General features: G+C 37.3%; 1 protein-coding gene across 5 annotated transcripts in view; it reads right to left on the bottom strand.

Annotated features, from left to right (window-relative positions):
• Nucleotides 1–1,498: 1,498 nt before the first annotated feature.
• PHACTR2 (phosphatase and actin regulator 2) overlaps nt 1,499–23,791 on the bottom strand; it is a gene marked incomplete at its 3' end in the record, with an annotated part of 260,934 nt that continues 238,641 nt past the window's right edge. For 4 of the 5 annotated variants that reach the window (XM_079939434.1, XM_079939436.1, XM_079939435.1 and 1 more), the window contains one exon: nt 16,261–16,341. In XM_079939434.1, the coding sequence (XP_079795560.1) occupies nt 16,261–16,341 (81 nt within the window). Of the gene's footprint in view, nt 8,279–16,260; nt 16,342–23,791 lie in introns of those variants that run through there. The other variant, XM_079939433.1, reaches the window with a different exon arrangement.

Genomic DNA, 23,791 nt, shown 5'->3' with positions numbered 1-23,791 from the left:
TGGGCTCAGCCGCTCCGCGGCATGTGGGATCTTCTCAGACCAGGGCACGAACCCGTGTCCCCTGCATTGGCAGGCAGACTCTCAACCACTGCACCACCAGTGAAGCCCCTACTTTCCTTTTATTCCTCAAATTGAGTGAAACCAATTTTTCCCCAAATACAGTATATACTCTTCCAACATTACAACTTTGTTTACATCATTCCCTCCAACCAGAGGGAATGATGTAATTTGGTACCTAGAAATGGTACCACTTTTAACAAAAGAGCAAGAAAACCTTTACACAAATGATACATTCTTAACCTTTCTCTAGAGCTTTATGTGTTCTATTAGTGTCCACTTTTTACAGGACAGAGTTCAAAACTCACAAACCGAACAAGGACTTGGGTTGTCTGGACAGCAGTGCTGGTGGCAGCAACTCCACGCCATGTCTGAGTTGAGGTCCCACAAAGAGTTTTGTCAAATTTAATAAAGTTTAATAAATCCGATGCTATCAAAGCACTGTAGAAAATGAAAAAATTGTCCATTACTTACCTCCATTAGGTTTTAGAAAGTAATGTTTCCATGTAGAACCTGGTTGAATGTGAGAAAAAGTGGAAAGTAGTTGTTGAACTACTACACCTACCTTGGAGATGTACTGCTGATTTTTAAGGGCAAACTTGGGGCCAATTTTCAAGCCTATTCTACTTTTTGGTCCCAATCTTCTCTCTTACAGGTCTTCCCTCCAGGATAAAGGTACACAAAATTGCTTTTCAACTTTCCACTCATACTTTTGCCCTTGTCCTGGAGTTGAGGGAGGCTCATGTACAATTTGTAACCACTGCTGAAAAACATGAAAAGTATATTGCAATTCCTTTTCTGGTCAAAATATGTTCCCAAGCTCTCTCCTTGTTTGTAATACATTAAATAGTAGGCATAATGAGGAAGTCTGTTTATTTTCTATATTAGAAACTCTAAAGGGACTATCTTATTTTCACACATTATAATGTGAATGAAAACAGCAATAGCAAATCTCCTCAGATATAAAAAGACAGGAAGTTTTTAAAATAAACTGTAAATTGCTGTTTAAAGCAGTAATTCTTTAGACGGATATTTTAAATTAAAAGTACAAACCGGGCTTCCCTGGTGGCGCAGTGGTTGAGAGTCCGCCTGCCGATGCAGGTGACGCGGGTTCGCGCCCCGGTCCGGGAGATCCCACATGCCGCCGAGCGGCTGGGCCCGTGAGCCACAGCTGCTGAGCCTGCGTGTCCGGAGCCTGTGCTCCTCAACGGGAGTGGCCACAACAGTGAGAGGCCCGCGTACCGCAAAAAAAAAAAAAAAAAAAAAAAAGTACAAACCACGAGGACTTAAATACAAAAAATTTTAAGTCAGGAAGAGTTGAAATTACAGGCAATGAGAAAAGCTGTCTTATTCTTGCTTTACAGGTGAGGACTCTGTGAGCTGTTAATTTAAAAATACCGAGCACTGTCTGAATACAATAGAAACTGGAACAAACTGAAGCTGGGAATTTCCCAATGATTTTATTGAGGTAACTTTTCCCAATTTTATACATATATGCATTTATATATACTTAAGAAAGCTAAACAATGTTCTAAGGCACTTGGAATTGTGCACAGCAAAGTATCCTACAATATTATACAACTACATAGAGCATAATTTTGCTTTTTAAATAACACAAACACCAATACGGAATAAAAAAGATAATACATAGTCTTTCAGGTTACAATAGTGGAATTACATATACATATGTGTGTATACTTGTAGATATTTATACCCACATACTATAATACAGTACAGGTTTAAGAACAACAACAAAAAAGAGAAACTGTCATGTAATCAGTACACAGTTCCAGTTATTTATAGTCACAGATACTATACCTGTGTAATATGTAGGGTTAGATCACTCACTGGAAATTAGAAATCATTCAGTCTGATAACAATCACAGCTTACCAATCTTATCACTTCCACCAAAGCTTGAAATAACGAAAGAATGCATATAGTTCTTTATATAAAAATCACTGTTACACAGAAAAAAGATGACTAGTTTGAGTTTTTAGTAGGTACTAAATCTGGTGAAATTGGTGCAGAATGTTTTGAACACATTGGCACATTTCTAAGCCACAGAAGAAATATTTTAAAAAATAAAAATAAAAATTAGTGCCTATATTTTTAGTGATGAAAGTGGTTTGACCCTAGATTCATTCAGGTTGTTTTTGAATGCGAGTTAGCATTGCCATGGCGATTTCTTGTGGAAGTTCTCTAAGCAGTGTATACATAGTCAAACTATAACAAAACATCCAGTAAGGGAAAAGCCCCCTAAATTGGCAAGTGGCACAAATATCATTGGCATTTTAACATACCACAAAATTGACCTGAGGGTGGAGTGGCATTCTGCCTCATTTACTCCCTTCAATTTATTCTTAAAAAAAAAAAAAAAGTATTTCACAAGAATTCTTAAGCACCATCTAAAAATTCACAATATAATCACCTTTATTGACTGAGTCGCTCTGCTTCAGAAAAGATATTTAGAAATTTTAGTATTGAAAACAATTATAGTGGCTAACTTCATTCGATCTGTTAGCTACAATACATCCAAATAATTTCGAGACATATTTACCATTCAGTTTTGGAGATAAAAAGTTACGAAAGGAATAAGTATGTTTATGTACTGTTAGTATAGTATAATGTTTCACCTAGGTAAAACTCATTTTGTGTCTGATCATCGTCGAACTATGAACAATATGCAAGCAATCCACAGCTCACCCATGTTTCCTTCATAATTTAGTATTCACAAATCTAAGAAAAGTTGAACTGCATGGCTATATTTATGCAGGGGGGAATTCAAGCATGTGCATGTGGATTAAATGCTTCTTTAATAGGATAAAGAGGCAATTGTTTGGGAACTCATGGGATGCAGCTTACCAGGTGAAATCTAATGGTGATTTTCATAGACCAAGAGTTTTGTTTATGTGGATTGTTAGCTGTCGTGTTTGTAGTTAAGCCATGCAATGATCCTCATGACACTGACAAGGATTATGACCAACAGTGTAGTTCTGAGGTAAAATTGTGAGGCAAAAAACAAAAACAAAAAAAGTGTACTTCATGTGAAATCTCCCCTTTAAGTACATACAGGGACTAATCAAGCGACTATGCCTGTCGGAACTGCCTAAGCTACTCAATAACCTCCTCCCTGAAGAACCGGTAAACTAAAGCTGCATCAGAAGGCTAGAAACAAAAGGCTAGAAAGATGATGGGGGAGGAAACTACTCAGGGCCCAAAGAAATGCAAGGGAGTCAAGATGATGTTTTGAGATAGACACTTTTTCCTGTGTCCTCAAATTGCAGTAGACAGTGGCATTTAAGGGAGGAGGTACTGCCCTCCCAGGAGGGCATCTGAACATGGGGGAGCGCTTTTTACTTTTCGTATTTACAATGGCTGGGCATACAACTGGCATTTAGGCAGCAGGGGCCTGGGAGAGTAAACATCTTGCAATGTGTGGGACATTTCTGTACAAAAAGAATTGCCCAGCTCCAAATGCCAACAGTACCCCACTGAGAAACACTGATGGAGTGCTTTGCTCATATGCGCAGCTGTGCTAGCAATGTGAAAAGCTAAATGACATTTTTCTGTGCAGTAAATCCTAGCCTAGCTAAAAATGACCCTTGCCTATAGGGTTGGCTTTTGGTGGGAATAGCTGCTATAGGATTCTCTCTTTTTGCCAGAAATCTTACAGCGTGTACAATAGGATTTCTTAATTTGGGATAAACCTGTCTTTGAAAAAGCTTAAGTGGGCTATTTTTTCAGTTGTTTTCTAGAAATGTTAATGGTGGTTTGCATTTCCATAAAGAGCTTAAGCTTAATGATTACAAAAAGTAAGTGGAAAGTGAAAATGAGAATGGGTTGGGAGTATTCTACCCTTGTCCTACCACGCTTTGATCACTGCCAAATTATAATAACGCCTCATGCTGCTCTTTGAAACTTGCGTGTCAACTATTTGGAGATGTGCTTTCTCTCAGAAAGATGGTCCTATTAATTTGATGATTACTTTTGCTGTTGCATTCCTGTCTAGGACATATTTCAGCTCCAAAATTTCATTCTGCTTTGGCAAGTAAAACAATGTGACATATACTCAAATGCCCAATAGTGGAAGATCAGCCAGTTCAAGTGGCCAAGGGAAAACTTTGTAAATAAATTGCATCTTAGTGGTTCCTTAGTGCTCATAACATTCTCTAACAATGTGAAGAAATTAATTATTGTCTCAAAGTATATACTTTCACTAGTAAGATTAGGCTTAATAATATGATTGGATCTAGGAATGTTTAAGCTACCATACCGATGAAATGACATAAATTGATGTATCTTGTACTAGCTTGATTCCATCTCACCTATTCTGAGAACGATTTCTCACTCTGTGTGAAATGTGCTGCTGGGACGAATTAAAGAAATAATATGACATTTTTGAAGAGCTTTCACTGTTTAAATGTGGAGATACTACTATGTGATAGACAAGGTTGCTTTTTTCTATTGTGAATACAGTATAATTTGTGAAAGTTGTGTCTGACTCTATTAAGTATAAATACAATGCCTGTTTTTGTGTTAAAATGTGGTACACATTAGGATATGCAATGTTAATGCAGATTTTTCTCTCTTTTAAGTGTAAGTTACTGTATTTTTTTTAAGTGCCAATGCAGCACTGAATTAACTGCAGGTTGTAAAACCTGAGTTATGGGTTTTAAGGACTTATCTCTCATTTTCAATATTCGATGATTATTCAAGGGTGTATTCAATTCCTCTACTTCCTTAAAAAGATTTTCACTGACATTTTAGAACATCTACAAACAATATATTTACTAACATAAGAGAAAGATAAGTGATTACAATCATTATGCTAATAAAGGATATGAAAATGAAACCAGAAAGTCGTTTTTTCTGGGTAAATCAGATAGACGAGTGTGCTTTTTTCTCCATTTAAAACAGCTGTTCAAATACCCAAACTAGTTCTCTGAATATTATAGATTTCATCTAAATAATTTTAGGAATTATCATAAAGGTAAACTATATTGAACAAAAAGAAAATGCTAGACATTTCACACCATAGGAAATTATCAGGCAGGGCTGCCAAAAATTAACACTAATCACTGGAGAACTAGTTTTGTCAGCCTAATTGGTAATGACCATGAAGATGCTGATAAAGCTAATGGCATCTTCTTACTACCTTACTGTTACTGTTCTTTTTCTCCATTTTAAAAAAGATGGAAATGGTCACTTCGGTTTTTACAGTCTGTCTAGTTTTTTCCTGCCTGTGACCTTTCTGGAGATGGATTTGTTCTCTTCCTTAATCACATCTTAGGGACCCAGGAAAACCACTCACTTCTTCTACGTCAGCCTAATGTTACACTTTAAATAGGAAAAACCCTGGTGTTGTATTACAACAACCCAATTCACATAAACATGTATTTTTATAGAACTGTAGCTTATCGGTTGGATTGCAGAAATGCTGGCATTAGGCGGATACATAATTCTATGGAGGGTGGTCCACATCTTTGTATCCTTTTAGGCTGCCAGGTAAGATGGGCTGCTGAGATGGATATGCAGTGTTTCTGCCTTTTAAAATTAGCTACTGGGGATATGGGGATGTATGGATACGTATAGCTGATTCATTTTGTTTGTTATACAGCAGAAACTAACACAACATGGTAAAGCAATTATAGTCCAAGAAAGACATTAAAAAAAAGTAAAATTATCTATTAAAATAGAGCTTCATTCTGCAAAATATAGCTTAGCTCATAATCCTTCCATTCTTTCCATAGCTTTTTATTTAAAGGGTCATTCTAATGAAATAATTTGTGGTTCCAATTCTTAAAAATTAAACTAGTATTGGTTAATTTTTTTGACTTTTAAACTTTTCCCTAAACATGTCAATCATTAGAAGAAAAAGTATGGGTAGTTCATAAATCTGACATATCATACAAGGAAAACAATATATTGAGGGACCAGAGTTTCATTTTTGTACCGAGTGCATCTCAGTGTAGGGAATAAAAAAACTGTATCACATGTACTGCTAGTGGGAAAAAAATGGTTCCTTTTATCAACCAAATAGAGACTTTCTGTGATATGTATCTTGAGTGATAAAACAGTGATAAATGTCTTATATTTACCATTTTTATAAGGGCCTTGTGATTAGAAATTAAAATGATGTTCTAAGATTATAAGTATAGAAAATTAAAATAACACTACATTCCTTGGTATTTTTCCCAAGACACTAAAATGACAATAAAACAATATCATAAGGAAAAACATGGCTTCAGCAAAAAACTGGAACCTAGTTAATATCTGTGGCTGGATTTAAACACTATGAAATGGATAAAACTTCAGCCAGCGAAAGACACTTGGGCATGCAGAAAAAGTTTTTCAAAACAAAAATACGTCTTACTCTATCAAGGACATGACAATAGTGTAGAATTCTAGGTTTATTTTATTAACGCATATAGCTGAGTGCAGCAAGAGGTGTCAGCAACGCTGGCTACTTTTGTTAGTTATAAAACGGTCCTGGCTTTTTGTAATAGGCTAAGTGGGACTAAATCTTTTTTTATTTTTGAAGCAAAATCATCCAATTTTAAGTGGTTCTTTAAAATGTAAATGAATGGCAGGATCCAAATTTGTCCACCAGATTAAATGTTTGCCTTTTGGTTGAAATAGAAAATTAGAGTTTTCCATATACTGCACCAGAATCATTTCAGAAAATCCTAGTCCAAACTCTGAGAATAAAATAAAGTCTATTTAGGTCTTGTCTTGTTGTTATACATCTCATGTGTTTTTAATAAAAGGGGCACAAAACAATCATGAAAGAACAATGAAATGCAAGGTGGTATTTACATATGGTCATATGTACTTGGGAGCAGAAGCCATACTATGCCTGTGACTCCATGGAAAACAGTAAGATGACAATAGAGGACTTCTTAATGTAAACGATATTGACTGTAGGCTCATAGGGAAATCTTCCATAACTTTAATCTCACTGATTATTTTGCACTGAAAGTCAATGCTATATTTATGGATGCAATCTGCAGATTCTTAAAATATCAAATGAGGTTCTCCTCACTTACAACTTAGCAGAAATTTTCTGTTCTTTTAAGTCTTTGGGTGAGTATTTTTTTAATCCATGTGCTTAATTTTTTTAATAGCAGCAATCCAACTTAATGCAGCATGGAAAATAAGTAGTTCTTTTCATTCCTATTCAGAGCTAACTGCTGGCAGAAAACTTGCATTTCGCTTAAGTTTTAACTTTGGATTCAGACTTTTTAAAAAGGTGCCATGATTGTCGATATTATCTTCTTCAGATCAAGTACGATGGTTTCAACATTGGAGATAATCAAGCTAGGGAAAGACCAAAAGATTTATTTCTAAAGCCTGCTACAGATTTATAGGGTCGAATAATTACGTCTGACTTTATTCCCAGTCCTATAATCCTCGTGGAAGGTTGGTACATTAGGTAAGGAGTATTAAAAAAAAAAAGTAAAGTATGTCTAGCTATGCTACTTAAAGCATGCAACAAAATTTGGGTAAGCATGCTTATTAAGAGTCAGTAAAAGCCTCTCGCATTTAAGAAAAAGGTACATGAAAACACTCAGACTTATTTCTGGCAACTGAATTCACTGGCACAACAAAAAAATAATGGTACGACACTGTACCAATATAATGATGAAACAAGAATATTCTTCTAGGGTCAGGTCTTTAGGAAATCCACCTTGGGTGATTAAACTCCCAAATCCCTTAATAAGTTCTCAACTACCAAAAGCCTACTTTGAAAATAACTTTATGCTTCCATTTCTTCTTTTCATTAACATAATGAAGTACTTCTCTTGCTTTCTGATTTTCAACCCCCCACCCCTCTCCAGTGCTCAGAAATTCCATTCCCCATTCTTCTTTAACTTGCACTCTTAAATGTGGCTTTCTGGCAACAGGGAACCAGCGATTGTCTTCTGCTCATCTTCTTTGATTAAAACTCCTGATGAAGAATAAGTGGTGTAACCATGGCATCCCCTTACCATCAATCCACATGCTGGACAGCAGAGTCGCTGCACCCTTCCCTTTGCTTGTTGGCCTATCCGGGCTGTATAGGTGGGGAGCACGTTCCACACGCTTCCTTCACCACAAGTTAAACGGAAACACACACATTCAAATCCCAGTGCAATATCAGGTTTTCAGGAAGCGAGGATTCCCCCAAAGATGATCAGTCTGTTTCCAAAGAGTCCCGCACTTCATTATGGACGATGAAACCTGAAATATGAAACAGAAACTCTGTGAGACAGTAGAGAAACACAACTCTGCATTCAGTGAAATGAATAAGTTACAGCAATGCTTATGATCAAAGGCAGCTCTAGCATCCCCAACTGAATTACTGTTCTAAGTTATTGTCAGAACAGAATACCATTATAAACGTCATGTGGAAAAGCAGAGACAGCCCCTCTACAAAAGATGCTGCTGGGGCTTCCCTGGTGGCGCGGTGGTTGAGAGTCCACCTGCCGATGTAGGGGACGTGGGTTCGTGCCCCAGTCCGGGAAGATCCCACATGCCGCGGAGCGGCTGGGCCCGTGAGCCATGGCCACTGAGCCTGCGCGTCCGGACCCTGTGCTCCACAACGGGAGAGGCCACAACAGTGAGAGGCCCGCCTACCGCAAAAAAAAAAAAAAAAAATCAGATTGGGCAAGAAAGTAGCCAATGGACCAGGAGAGATTTAGAACCTTTTAAAGCGAAGCATTTTCCTGGAAAGTGTCCTGCTTTTAATTTCCAAAAATTAGCAGGACACTACAATTTGCTACTATTTGCCCATGGATCCATTAGAGAAAGAGTTCACAGACTGGATTTTGTTGGAAGGTCAGGCCATCATCAGCACAGCTTCTACGTTGGTGAAGAAAAGATGACTAACCAATACTGTGACTGCAATAATATGCTGACAAAGCTGCAGGGGGTCAGAAGTGCTACCTCAGGACTTCCCTGGTGGTCCAGTGGGTAAGACTGCGCTCCCAATGCAGGAGGCCCAGGTTCGATCCCTGGTCAGGGAAGTAGATCCTGCTTGCCGCAACTGAGAAGCCCGCATGCCGCAACTAAGAAGTTGACACGCTGTTAACTAAATGATCCCACATGCTGCAGTGAAGATCCCGTGTGCCGCAACTAAGACAGTGCAGCCAAAATTAAAATAAATAAATAAATGTAACCTCTCTTCATATGCACTGCCCAGATCTGGTCAAAAAACCCGTATATTTTCTTGCACTATCCAATCAGAAAAGGACATTTATATCCTATTTAAATTAGGCATCTTATCTTCAAAATCAACTCTTAAATTTTATGGTTAGAGGTCCTAAAAATGCAAATTATTCTTAAGTTTGGTACTACTCAGTGGTTTGCGTTCATTTTAAGGTACATGAAGTTCAGCTTTACCTCGGGGGAAGTTTGCCTATCTAACAGAATGACAGTTTTGGCTTTAGGCTTCAAGTTGATGAAGCAATAAATAGGTTTCCTGTGCTCTCAGGATACTTAAGCTTTTCGTCCACCCTTTCTTCAGAACTTTCCTGCAACTCAAATTTGAAGTTATCTATATTTTCTTCTTCTTGTTAAAACTGCAATAAATCTTTCTTATTTTCATACTGCTGAGAGGGAGTGAATAGGAGGAAAAAGCTAATTTTAAGTCATGGAATTCAGGTAAAGATAGTTATTTTCCATAACAGTTCCTCTACAAATTAATATATAAAAATGTCCTCACCTTCCTGTAAATTCATTCAGATAATATAAAATATGAAATTACTCACAAAGTGTAAAATATTACTTTCCTATAATTTCCTAATTGATATATACAGAAATCCTGAATAATTCATTTTCCCTTTATTTAAAAGGGTTTAATGGTCACGGCACATACACTTACGTTAAACAAATGAGGAGACTCTCCTAAACCACTGTGCCTTGTTCAACTGGAGTCAGATGACATGCTGGATGGGATTTTGTTAGTCTGAATAGGCAACCATGCTTGCAACTCTGGTGGTCGAAGCAGCATTTTGCAATTCTTTTTAGTTTCTGTCCAGGTATTAAATAAATGGAGCACCCAAGAGAGAAATGAGTAGGCAGAAGCAGCCTTCTCATTTCTCTGTAGAGGGGCCCTGAATTAATGTTTATTGAGGTCACAGGTGTAGTTCTTGCCATGTCACATTTTGATAAACCTATCTAGAAGCTCAAAGAGTGGTTTAATTTATCTGTAAATCCACATTGGATAGTAATAACTTAAGGTGTCACAGAATGAGAAAATTTCTTTAAATACACACACACACACACAAACACACACACACACACACACACACACACACCCCTCAACATAGCTACATTAGGAAATTTGAAAGGTAGAGAAAAGGAAAGAAAACACCTATAGGCTCTCTCTATAACAAATCATTAAGAGTTTTTTTTAATAAGGTTTGGCATTATTTGCATTTATTTATTTCTTTATTTACATTGAAGTACCATTGATTTATAATATTGTTGGAGTTTCAGGTATATAGCAAAGTGATTCAGTTTTATATATATATATATTCAGATTATTTGCCATTACAGGTTATTATAAGATATTGAATATAGTTCTGCATGTTATACAGTAAATCCTTGTTGCTTATGTATTTTATGTATAGTAGTTTGTATCTGTTAATCCCATACTCCTAATTTATCCCTCCCACCCTCCGTTTTCCCTTTGGTAACCATAAGTTTATTTCCTATGTCTGTGAGTCTGTTTCTGTTTTGTATATAGATTCAGGTGTATTATTTTTTAGATTCCATACCTAAGTGATATCGTATAATATGTGTCTTTCTCTGATTTACTTTGCTTAGTATGATATTCTGTAGGTCCATCCATGTTGCTACAAGTGGCAATATTTCATTCTTTTTTAAGCCTGAGTGTTTTAACATTGTTTCTTATTTTTCTTCTATGCATCTGAATTTTAAAATAAAACAAACCACTGCCATATATATACATATACATATACACACACACACACACACACACACACACACACACACCCACACACCTTTAGTCAGTATCTGGATTTTTCCACTTAACATTATGCCAATAATCTCTTGAGGTCCGTTCTGACTCTAAGAGTTGTCAATTTAATGATCCTTTGCTTAATATAATAAGCAAACAATTTAAAAGCTAATAAAATTATATATATGAAAATGCTACTTTGCATACTCTAAAAATGTTCTTATTTACAAAATTCAAAGTCTGTTTTTAAAAGCAATATTCTCTCTTGATTATAAATCTGATACATGTGGACATTTAAAAAAATTTGGAAATCAGAAAATATCCAAAGGTTATAACTAACCATAGATCCTACCATTCAACTGTAACCATTTTAAAGTTTAGTTTTTACGTAAATTGTTTTCAAACAATTTACATGTCTTTATAATTTAGAGAATTATTTTAAATTGTAGAAATCCCATTTACTATGGAAAGAGAAGTGGGTTTTCTTTGCCATGGTGATCTGTTTCCAGAATGCAATGGCCCCATTTAATAGTACAGTGCCCTTCAAATGGTCTTCTGGGTTTTGAACAGTAGGCTGGGTGGGCAGCTGCTGAGGGGGAGAAAAAAACAGTATGTGTCTGGACAGGCAGCAAGTGTTCTAAAAAACAGAGGTTAAATCGTGGTACCTTGCAGGCCAAAGGATGAATTCTTATGGGGACCAGTTATCCTCATGTTTCTCACATGACCCTAGAATGCATTCCAATTCCAAGAGCCATCTGGAGAAACTGGGGGAATTAGATGAAAGAGTGGATCGCTACAATCCCTCTTCAGGTCAGACATGCAGAGAACGTACTCCAGGATGGAGTTTTCAGAGGTGTCTTCTCGGTACAGGAACAGCAGTAATACCACAGTATTACTGCCAGCACACTCTTCATGAAAAGCCACCATGATGGACTCCTCATTTACAGAAAGAGGACTTCGGAAATAGATCCTTCATTTTTTTCTCTTAAATATTTTTTTCTTGACTAGGTAATAAATTCTTATGTTTCAAAAATTCAAAAGGTTCGTAAGGGTGAATAGTGAAGTCTCCCCCACCATGCCTGCCCCAGTCATCTGATTTCCCTCCCAGAGGCAAACCAATGTTACCAGCTTTTTGTGACTCTCTGCAGAGATGCAGAAGCAAAGGAAGCTGTGTATAGGAATGCATCCTCCCAGTGTTGACTGATACATCACTGTGTGGGAGATCATCACTGGATGAAGAGGTGCCTGGGCAGAAGAAGCAGGGCTGTCTCAACCCTTTTATGAACCACTCTAAATCACAGGCAGTTAATAGGTTTTGATTTTGAAGGGAAGGCTTACTTGATATAAGGAGATAACATCTGGCACTAATGAGAAAGGCTAATAAGTGAGCTGCTCTCTATCTGGGTTGCATTTAAATGGCCAGGTCATGATCCATGGCATGTTTATTCCTTCCAAGGGTGGCTGAGACTAAAGGCACCACCATCTCCTACATAAGCAATTTTCTAAATGTAAAACATTATCATATGTTTGTATTATTTTGATAAGACTAAGCAGTATTTACCAAACCTTTCACCTTTTAAAAGAAATACTGAAAACAGCTTAAAAAATCATAAGTATTATTTTTATGTCTCAGAGCCTAAATATTTCTCTACTGGAATACAATTCTAATGATGTAATATACATTGATGGAAAAATCACAGGAGACATTTGCTTTACTGCCAAGTTTTAAAGAATACTTAAGCAAGGAATATTTGTCTTAGTGATATGAATATTTAATTTTTCCTTATCCAGAAATTTAATTTTCTAAAAAATTGAACTATAATTGACTTATAATATTATATTTGTTTCAGAAATACAACATAGTGATTCAGTATTTTTATACATTATGAAGTGATCACCGTAAGTCTGTTACCATCTGTCGCCATACAAAGTTATTACAATATTACTGACTATATTCCCCATGCTGTATATTACACTCTAATGGCTTATCTATTTTATAACTGGAAGTTTGTACCTCTTAATCCCCTTCACCTAATTCACCCCTTCCTCCACCAGTGTCTTTAAAAGACATTTTTAAGAGGGTTAACCAATACATTTTTGGGAAAACTTTTAAAGCTTACCTTTGTATCAGCTGTTAAAAAAAAAAAAGCCTATGATTTTCTCTTGAAATACAGTCATCCCTGTTTGCATCTATTAATATTTGCTTAAACAATGAAGATAACAATTGACTATTTTACGGCACACACAAACACTCCAAATTTCTATAGATGAATAAATACAGAAAAATAGCCAATAGAATTTTAAAGGTGAAAAAGACTCCATCAGATTTAAAAATATACTACAAATCTATTCTAATTAAACTGTGTGACACAGTGCCAGGACAGACAACAGCTCATTAGAACCCAATACAGAATCTGGAAATTGATCCTTAATGGTCTTCTTTTAATAAAGAAGAATTTCACATAAAGGGGGAAACAAATGGCATAGGGACAATTGATTATTGATTTAGAACAAAGAAAGTCAACAACAACAAAAATAGAACACAGTAAAGTTAGCTTACTCCTTTGAATCATACATACAAATAAATGCCCGATGAATGAAAGATTGAAGTATTAAAAAAAAGCACATATAAAAATCAAAGATGAGTTTTATAATCTTGGCCATCCACCATAAGACACAAAATAATGAACTAAAACATAACAATATACACAAATTTGAATATGCAAAAATTTAAACAAAAGACCATAAAAAGAGTTAAAACATTAACTACAGATTGGGGGAAAGTATTGTGACACATGTAACAAAGGGCCGATAGCCACAATATTTAAGGAAGTTGTACTAATCCATATGAAAAATACAAACAACTCCAAAGAGAACTGGTCAAAGCACATCAAATTAGAAAAAAATCAATAAAAATATATAAAATGCCTAACCTTACAGAAATCAATGAAATAGGATATTACTGTTCATTCTCTAGAGCCCCCACCACCCCAAAATACTGATGAAGGTGAGTAGACCAGTCATGTTCATAAACTGGAGGTCGCAATGAAAACTGTGTCCTTTGGAAAGACAAGAGCATAGTAATCTCTCAAAATGTTAGAAAATATATATTTAGTGGATACAGCAAATACTCGTATACTACACAAATATTGGCATGTATGCAAAAGAGTGTATTTACAAAGAAAGTCAAGGTAGCATTGTTTAAATAATGGAAAAATGAAATTTTCATAAACATCCATCAATAGAATAATTGTTCAACAACTTACAGCATACTGTATTATCTATGAAATGCCATAGAGTCATTCAAATGAATGAAATATATGCTAACATGGACAGATTTTCTAGATGCTGTCTTTGTGTATAACTGAGAGGGGTACAGAAATGCATATAAGTACCTACACATATATCACATATATATACATGTTTGTGAATGTACAGAAAACTCTCTACAAAGATCTACACCAAACTTTTACCAGTGGTTCCTGTGAGAATGGGGATGAATTTGGGGAAGGAGTGAAGGAAGGTTTCATTTTTCCTTGATAGATTTTTGTGATGTTTGAATGCTTAATTAGAATATATTATTTGTGTACATAAGAATACATAGATAAAAAAGAAATGAACTTCATTTCTCCCTACCTCCTACTTTTTTTACTTGGTCACAGAGTACAACAGAAGAAGAAGGACCTATGTGAGTATAAATGTCTAATTTTCATAAAAGGAGAACTTTCGTATAAGTGCATTTAAAAAATTTGATTATTTCTATTGTAGTTTATTCTTCATACAATGCTATCAAATGAAAATGAGTTAATCAGTTACTACAATTCCTAGGAAAACTATACAGATGTAAAACTATCCTAAATGTCAAAAACTGGGTTGCGTGCAGTCACTACATCTCAGGACTCTCAGGGTGAGGACTCAGCGACACAAACACATGGCATCGCCCCAGTTTCCTGGAGGTCCCACCCAGCTCAATGTCACCATAAATATCCAGCTGCCTTATGATGATCAACTTAACTGGAGAAGTGTGACCACAGTGTCAGATATTAGCATGAACTCTTCCTGACCCCAGAAGCGGAAGGGAGAAAAGGAGAGGACAAATAGGTCTGCTTGATATGGGAAGGTGATGGGTCCAAGAGTAGATTATCATAGGATAAAGCACTCAAATAGAGAAAAAGTCTATATATTCAGGACATCTAAAAGCCCTACATGCATTTACAAATAAATATGATACAGGAGAAAACAAAACAAATAAGGAAGAACTATCCCTAGGAGAAAGGGGAATTTCTTCTACATGCCAGACATTATTATAGGACCAACAGCCATGGAGCAAGCAGGCCCCCATAAGCCTCAGGGAAGGGATTTGCTATTAAATTATGAAGATACATCACCACTGCCCTTATCATGGGACACGCTCCCCAGCAGGGAACACCACCACCAACAGGAACCACTGCAGATGCTGTCGTACCACGATGTATGGCTGCGCTACAGAGGGTGTTTCTAGTCTTGGGATCAGTATCTGCTTTCCAGAAAGACCTACCATGGTATTCTTCACGTAATCATCTGTCCTCATATGTTTTTTAGCAATTCAAGCTTTCAAAGATTTGATTCGCATGCAAATTCTTTGAAAAATCTTATATAATACCTGTTACATGTAGCAAAGCACGTAAACCCACGAGAGAAATAAACAGAACACCTGTGAAGTAGGGGGATCAGACTACATGATCATTCGGGTCCCTTCTGGTTTTAGCAGCTTGTGAAACTGAAGTGTGTTGGGAGGAAAAATGGTAGGAGTATAGTGATCTTCTGTGGCAGCAGTAAACATCGAATTCCTTTCTAAGCTACGTCTTCTAAAAATTACGTGAGTTCAAAGCAGACACATACGTGCCCAAACTGAGTTACGTGAGTTCAAAGCAGACACATATGTGCCCAAACTGGCTCTCACCAGCATCTGTTCTGGCTATAAAACTTCAACGGAGTCTCTTCAAGAACAGAATAAATGACGCTGATACTTGTTTTCGGGGCCAGAAAATAAAACTAAGAAAGAAATGAAAACATAGCCCTTTGGAATGATTCAGACTTCTTTGAAAGAAAAAAAAAGACTTAATTTTAGAAATGCTCACTAGATAGTGGGTGTTGTGTTAAACTATATTTTTAAAAAATTTTTAATTGTGATGAAATACATGCAACATAAGTTTACCATCTTACTCATTTTTAATTTGCTCAACTGCATTTTGTTTACCTACCTGGTAAACTGTCGACTCTCTTCATGAACTTCCATTTCTGTACTTTTAAATTCATTTAGTTCTTTCCTTATTGCCGCCTAAATAGGAAAAATACATAAACTGAATTGTTATTTAGATCACATATTTCTTCAGTATACATAGCATCAATGAAGCAGACATTCTTTGATGAAATGTCTTGGAGAAAGGCATTTCTAATTTCTACTAGGTAAAGGTATATTACAAATGAAATGTCAATGCTACAGCCAAACAAAAACCAGGACAGGTTTCCTTCAGGTGACATTGGCAAGGCAGAGCTGAAGGAGGCCTTTGCCAAATTCACCGTGGGGCCTGATCTATGAGTCACCCACATGCCCCATCCTCGATAACCACAAGGATAGCACAGGTCATGAGACTTTTTGAGAAACAACATCATTTTCCTATGAAAGTTCTGCATGTCATACCACCCACAGCAACATGGCTTTGACGAGCTACCACAGAGCTACAGAGAAGGCAACTGCTGTTTATTCTTTTATATTGAAAGTTTAGACAATTAGAATTAAAAATTTCAGCACAACACTTCAAGCCACTCAAAGAAAGTATCAAGTAGAATCCTATTACTATTACTATTTATTGAACACATAATCCATGTCATGTACATGATGGGGTTGGAAGAGATGCTATGTCCTTTCAGGTTGAAAAGCTGAGATACTCATCAAAATGTTAACATTAGTTACGTATTAACAATACTGGCTGGATCATGGATGGTTTTTCGGTTTCAACTATGTGCTTATCTTTATTTCCTAATTTTTCTAGGAAGAAGTTTTTCCTCATGTAAATGAAAAAATACTAATAAAAGCATCCCCATAACCTCTGAGAAATGGACTCTTCAGCTGAAACAGAATGACATTACAAACCACAGAGAATGGCTTTACAGAGAGATAAGAAAATCTACTTTGTGGTTGGAAAATGATGTATTTTAGAAAAGGGAAAAGACAGAAGAAAGCCTTGAGGCCTCTCTCTGGCTTTCTCCCATCACTAGCTATCACTCTGCAATATACAAGCTTTTCCCCAATGCTGCTTTCAATGTTACGTTTAAATCCTATAGTCGTAGATTGTTTGTCTCTCCAAATATATTCCTTAGCCCCTGTAGTTTCTATGAGGAACCTGAGGCTGGGGACTGTGGCAGTGGTTCCTGCTAATGGTTTTTTGGAAGAGGATGAATCAAGTAGAGAAATATTTCTGGGCCCACAAGTTCCCTGTGATAAGACAATATATCTTGTTTCACAAGTGAGATCAACAGTGAGGATACTTTGTTTCACTCACTGTAAAAACTGATACCCAGAACCAGTATCTGGCTGATACCCAGCTAAAATAGCAAAAACTCTCTATATTCATCACCAATTAATATCTATCAAAAAGTCTTCCTTAATCAACCCAAGTGTCCACTGACAGATGAATGGATAAAGAAGATGTGCTGCATATATACAATGGAATATTACTCAGCCACGAAAAAGAATGAAATCTTGCCATTTGCAACAACATGGATGGACCTAGAGGGTATTATGTTAAATAAACTAAGTCAGACAGAGAAAGACAAATACCATATGATTTCATTTATATGTGGAATCTAAAAAACAAAACAAATGAACAAACGTAACAAAACAGAAACAGACTTACAGATACAGAGAACAAACTGGTGGTCGCCGGGGTGGGAGGGGTGTAGCAGAGGGATGAGTAAAATAGGTGAGAGAGATTAAGAGGTATAAACTTCTAGTTACAAAATACATAAGTCATACGAATGTAATGTATAGCACAGGGGATACAGTCAGTAATACTGTAGTGACTTCGTATGGTGCTAGACAGGCCTTCTTACTTCAAGTCCCATGCTCTTTCCAATAAAATGAGCTTCAGGGCCTAAGTCATCCAGATAATTGTCTCAGATCTCCATGTTGTGTGTGCTAGCTTGTAATTAGAAATGATGAGTCAGTTATAGGCAATGAATGTGATGTGAAATTACAGGGGCTGCTTGTTTGAATATATATATCAGGAAGATGTGACTATAGGCAGTTAAAGAAATGCAATACTCATTTTAAAAATTCACTGAAGACCACAGTTTTATTCCAAGAGTTATTTCCTCTTACTATTTATTTATTTTTATATTTATTTATTTGGCCGCACCGTGCAGCATGAGGGAACTTAGTTCCCTGACCAGGCATCGAACCTGCGCCCCCTGCAGTTGGAAGTGTGGAGTCTTAACCACTGGACCGCCAGGGAAGTCCCCTTCTTACTATTTAAAGAGAAGGTTTCCTGAGAGAGTTCGGAGAGGAAAAAAGTAATTAAATACCCTTTATGTTAGGGAAATACATGTACAATAATCTTAACTCTCTTCTATACAAACGAGACCAGAGTTTAAGTCTAATAACTCTTCACATAAGTGTAAATGGGACTGATATTTTTTTGAAAGATAATGGGATAGAAAGAGGTAGGCTGATGTAGTGGGACTGAAATCTGAATGGTGCTGAGTTGGGTCAACAATGGGGAGTCATTCGGCCAAGACTAGGTATTTCTGAGACTGAAACAAAACCAGTCCACAGAGACAGTACTGGCACCAAATATGTAGTGTTGTTTGGTAGCATGAGAATTATAGAAAGGAAAATAGAAACAAAAATGACTGGAACTAAGTTTAAGATTGACTCGTGATGACTGGTGATGGAAGGTCTGCTTATCATTCCCAGTCAGCTCAGGGGTCAGCCTGGCCAGAAGCAAGAGGTGATTTGTTGAATATATGGACTTGCTGCCTTCGCAAATAACCCGAGCTATGAGGATTAACTTGAACTCCCATCGTTTCGATGTCTTTGCTTATTTCTTTGATAAAAATCTGATGTTTAACATGGAGGGAATTTCTTGACTACTCATCAAGCGCAACGCCATGGTTAGCTAAGTGTACTCTCTGCTGCCTGGGCAACCATGAATAAGCCAAAGAACATCTCTGTATGGAATTAAAATCTCAGTCTTCCCTAGGACCTATTTAGACAGTGCATTCCTGGGAGGGTGGTACGTTCTATTCATCTTTATGTCCCCAGTATCTAAGACAATATTTAATATATTAAAAGGGTTTTAATAAAAGACTACTGAGTAACTTGGACAAACCCATGTATCATCTGAAAAATTCCGGATTCTCTTTCATTGGATAAATTTAGACTAGACTGTAAACTGAGGCTTCAGTGAGTAATGAAAATGTCACCAATGGGGAACAAAGCTTAGATTATCAAGCCTGACCATGAAAGTAATACTGGTAAGAGCTATCATTTATTGATGAGCTGGAACTCTATAGATAATCTACTAAATTCTCAGGATAGATATAATTAGCTCTATTTTACTAGTGAGGAAACCCAAGTTAAATGACTTGGTCAAGGTCAAACATCTACCAAGTGGCCAATTAGGAATCAAACCCAGAAGCGCCCTGCTCCATAGCCTGCCCTCTCCTCTCTGCATGGAGCTTCCATGGTTTACCCCAGGGAGATGGCAACTGCTGTGGGCGCTTTGGTCTTCAAGCCAAGTTGATGGCCTTCTCTGGCTCTACTTGTCACCTTAGGGCTCATCTACTCCAGCACAGGTATCTATATAGGCCATATATATTTATAGAGGCCACAGATATCTTACTATACGTGTATCTGTTTCTAGTGTTCTACCCAAGCACAGATATTCTAAAATTAAAAATTTTATGTTAAAGGTGATTTAAGCTCAGTCAAGTTCACAATTAATAATGCATTTTCCCCACTACTTCTCTTTCCCATTTTGGGCAGTTTAACAAGACTACCAGGTCTATGAGATTCCCCAGAATACCCAGCACAGTGTTTTCATAGAATGGGCATTGATTGGTTATTGACTAATTGGCTACTGACCCCTTTTCTTTATATTTGAAGTTCAAAAAAATTTTTAAATGCAAAGTGGTATCTTAGTGGGGCTAAGAAAATAGTACTAAGAAAAGAGAGAGAAGGATGGTTCCTTTAGGCTGGCAGGAAGTTCAGTGTTTATTTTGAGAGCAGAGGTAGAAATATTTACTTTCAATAGTTTTTTTTCTTTAAATGGGATATATAGTTCAAAAGTTAAAAAGTAAAATTCTTTTTTAATATAAAGGTAAATTATAGGCTTTTATATTGATTAACTTATTGAAAAAATATATCATCATAAATCTTATCATCATATGTTATGAATATTTTAAAGTAAAAAACAACAGAAATCCAGAAATGCTTGTTACGATAATAATGATTAGCATGGGTTTTCATTCTAAAATAAAATATATACTAAGACCATTGATAGTTTTAGTATCTCTGGGCAATAACATTACATTGTACAAATCTTTTAACATCTAGAGAAAACAGATTATTTTTTTCAGTGTTAGGTTGAAAACAGTATTTTTAGAAATTCTTAAAAATACCACGCATTGGGCTTCCCTGGTGGCGCAGTGGTTGAGAGTCCGCCTGCCGATGCAGGGGACACAGGTTCGTGCCCCAGTCCGGGAAGATCCCACATGCCACAGAGCGGCTGGGCCCGTGAGCCATGGCCACTGAGCCTGCGCGTCCGGACCCTGTGCTCCGCAACGGGAGAGGCCACAACAGTGAGAGGCCCGTGTACGCAAAAAAAAAAATAAATAAAAAATACCATGCATTGATGTGCACTGTAATTATTATTTCCTCTTCTTGTATTTTTGAATATTCTGATTTTTGCCAATAAACACAAGTCACTTGTGTATATACGAAGTACTATACGTTAAAAGCATTTTACATTGCTGCCTTTTTTCTATTTTCTATCTTTTAAAAGTATACAACATTTTTTTCTTTCTAAAAGAAATTATTCTTAGTTTTCTTCAAGGAGAAAAAACCTACAATACAAATCCGGTTCTAAAAATGCAGTCCTTTAGACCTTCAAAGGTCTCAGGGTTAATGGAAGAGACAATGCCAAAGGGAGAAAATGAGACTCAGATGTGAGTAGGGAGGGCCTCTGGCTGTGCTCTGGGGCTCAGGGTTCCATCTCCAGGGGAGATGTGAAAGTCACGTGCCTTCAAATTACTCGTGAAGAGACATTAATCCTGTAGAAGAAAACTCGACCAAGTACATCTCCCCTGCAGCCTAGAAGTCCAGCACAAAAATCTATTTTTGTTTCAACACAAAATTAAAAAGAAAAATCCTCTCTGTTATAGCTAGAGGTGGACAAACTTTACCTTCCACCAACAGACAAGAGTTAGGAAGGACTATTTCTAGAGTATGGAAAATGTAGTTTCCATACGAGGGTGGTTGATCATTTAGACTCTCACTGCTTGTATACTTTGCACTTGCTCTGATTTTAATCATCTACCTGGCCACGCCCTACCTGCCTTTCTGAAATTCAACATTTGAGTAACGTGATAACTGGGAATGGTGGATACGGCAGACTGCATTTTCCAAAGATGGCAGCAATAATAACTCCAGCTCACACTTCTTCTGCAATATGACCTTGCCACCACTCCCCCACTGAAAGGCAGAGCTAATTCCCCTTCCCTTGAATCTGAGCTGACCTTATGACTTGCCGGGAACTAACAGAATGTGGTGGAAGCGAGGCTGGGTGCCTTCTAAAGCTGGGTCAGATAAGGCCACGCAATTTTCACCTGGTTCTCTCGGGGCACTTGCTCTGGGACAAGCCAGCCGCCACGTAAGAAGCCTGACAACTCTGAGGCCGCCATGCTGAAGAGGCCATATGTCTGTGCTTTGGTGGACAGGCCTGGCTGAGCCCAGCTGCTAATAAGCCCAGCCTCTGAGCCATCCTCACCAAGACGCCAGATACGTAAACAAGCCGCCTCGGACCCTCCGGAGCAGCCCATCTGTCAGCTGAACAACACTGAGTGACCTGAGTCACTCTTGCCTAAGCGCAAGAAATCACATTAAGTAGTTAATAGGCAATTACTGGTAACACATAAACTTGCTATTTCCTACAGGAAACCTGGTATTGACTGATGGTAAGCTTGTCCCACGACCTGAGTATCACAGCCTTCTTCATGCCCTCATGGCTGCCCTCAATCTGAGGGACTTCACCTGCCTGGGGGAAGCCTCCTTTTTTAGGGCACATTCCTCAGCCTGTGTTCTCCATCCCAACCTCAAGGGTTTCCTCCTTGCCTTTTCTGCATAATCCTTGACCTGCTGCGCCACTGATTATGCCCTACTCTAGCACTTACTGACTTTTTCTCCTATATAGGCAAACTTTCCCTTTCTTTTGGCTCCTTCCTCATGGCATAAAAGATTGCTCAGGTATTTCCCATAAATTAAAAAATCACTCCCTTCATATTCTTATTTTCCAATTCTACTCACTCAAGCTTTCAGCCTCCACAATCATTTTCCCTCAGGTGTCTACCTTATCATACCTCTTCTTCACAGCGAGACTCTTGAGGTTGTGTTTTATTCTCATGGTCCCCACCGCAGTCAGTCAGCTAAAATGCCTCCTTTCACTATGTTACTAACCACTTGTGAGCTGACACTCCCCTTTCTAGGCTGCCGGGCTACAGCTTCTCTTTCCCCACCTCACAGACATTTCTTTTCAGTATTTTTCCAATGTCTCTTCGTGTTGGGTTTCTCGGGCTCTTTTCCCAGCCTCCTTCCCTTCTGTTTTCATTCTGCACATTCTTCCTTTGTAACCTTACTCCTTTCTAGTTTTCATTTCTTCTTATGAGCTAATACTGATTCTGTATCTCCAATATGAGCTTGACACATAGTAGGTGCTTTACAGAATGAAATCTCCTATTAGAGAGCATCAGCACAGAGTGTACCTAAATACCTAGTTCTAGCTTTAAGACTGGGTGTGGCATGAGACTACTCAATATGGAATTTTGCTTAGAGACAAAAATTAGAAACCACTATTTGGGAGATCAGGAAAATTGTAAAGTGAAGAATTTAAAAACAAACAAATGGTTGGCAAAATTCTTTATGTAACCATGGTACTCATAAAATAATTAGTCTTTCTTCATGATGGAACCCTCTGTATATTTCAGTTATCCTGAACTGTGAGCCATGATACAGATTAAGTATTGGTAAACCATGACCCATAGGCCAAATGTGGCCCATCATCTGGTTGATTTTATTTATTTAATTAATTTATTTTTATTGGGGTATAGTTGTTTTACAATGTTGTGTTAGTTTCTACTGTGAAGTAGAGTTCCCTGTGCTATACAGCAGGTTCTCATTAGTTATCTATTTGATACATATTAGTATATATACTGTCAATCCCAATCTCCCAATTCATCCCACCACCACCCCCCCAACTGTTTTTATAAATATAGTTTTATTGGACCACATATACATCCATTCACTTACACATTGTCTATGGCTGCTTTCATGCTACAAAGGCAAAGCTGAGCAACTGCAACAAAGACTGGACGGCCCACAAAGCCTAAAATATTTACTTTCTGGCCATTTATAGAAAAAGTGTGCCAGCCTTGATTAGAGATCAATACCTTTTCCACTGTTAACATATCCCTTTAAAAGAGTCACTTGTATAAGTTATATTTTCTACGAGTAA

This window comes from Stenella coeruleoalba (assembly GCF_951394435.1).
Source record: "Stenella coeruleoalba genome assembly, chromosome: 12".
NCBI lineage: Eukaryota > Metazoa > Chordata > Mammalia > Artiodactyla > Delphinidae > Stenella > Stenella coeruleoalba.
Note: the sequence above shows the minus strand (reverse complement) of the source record. Positions and strands in the feature narration are given on the sequence as shown.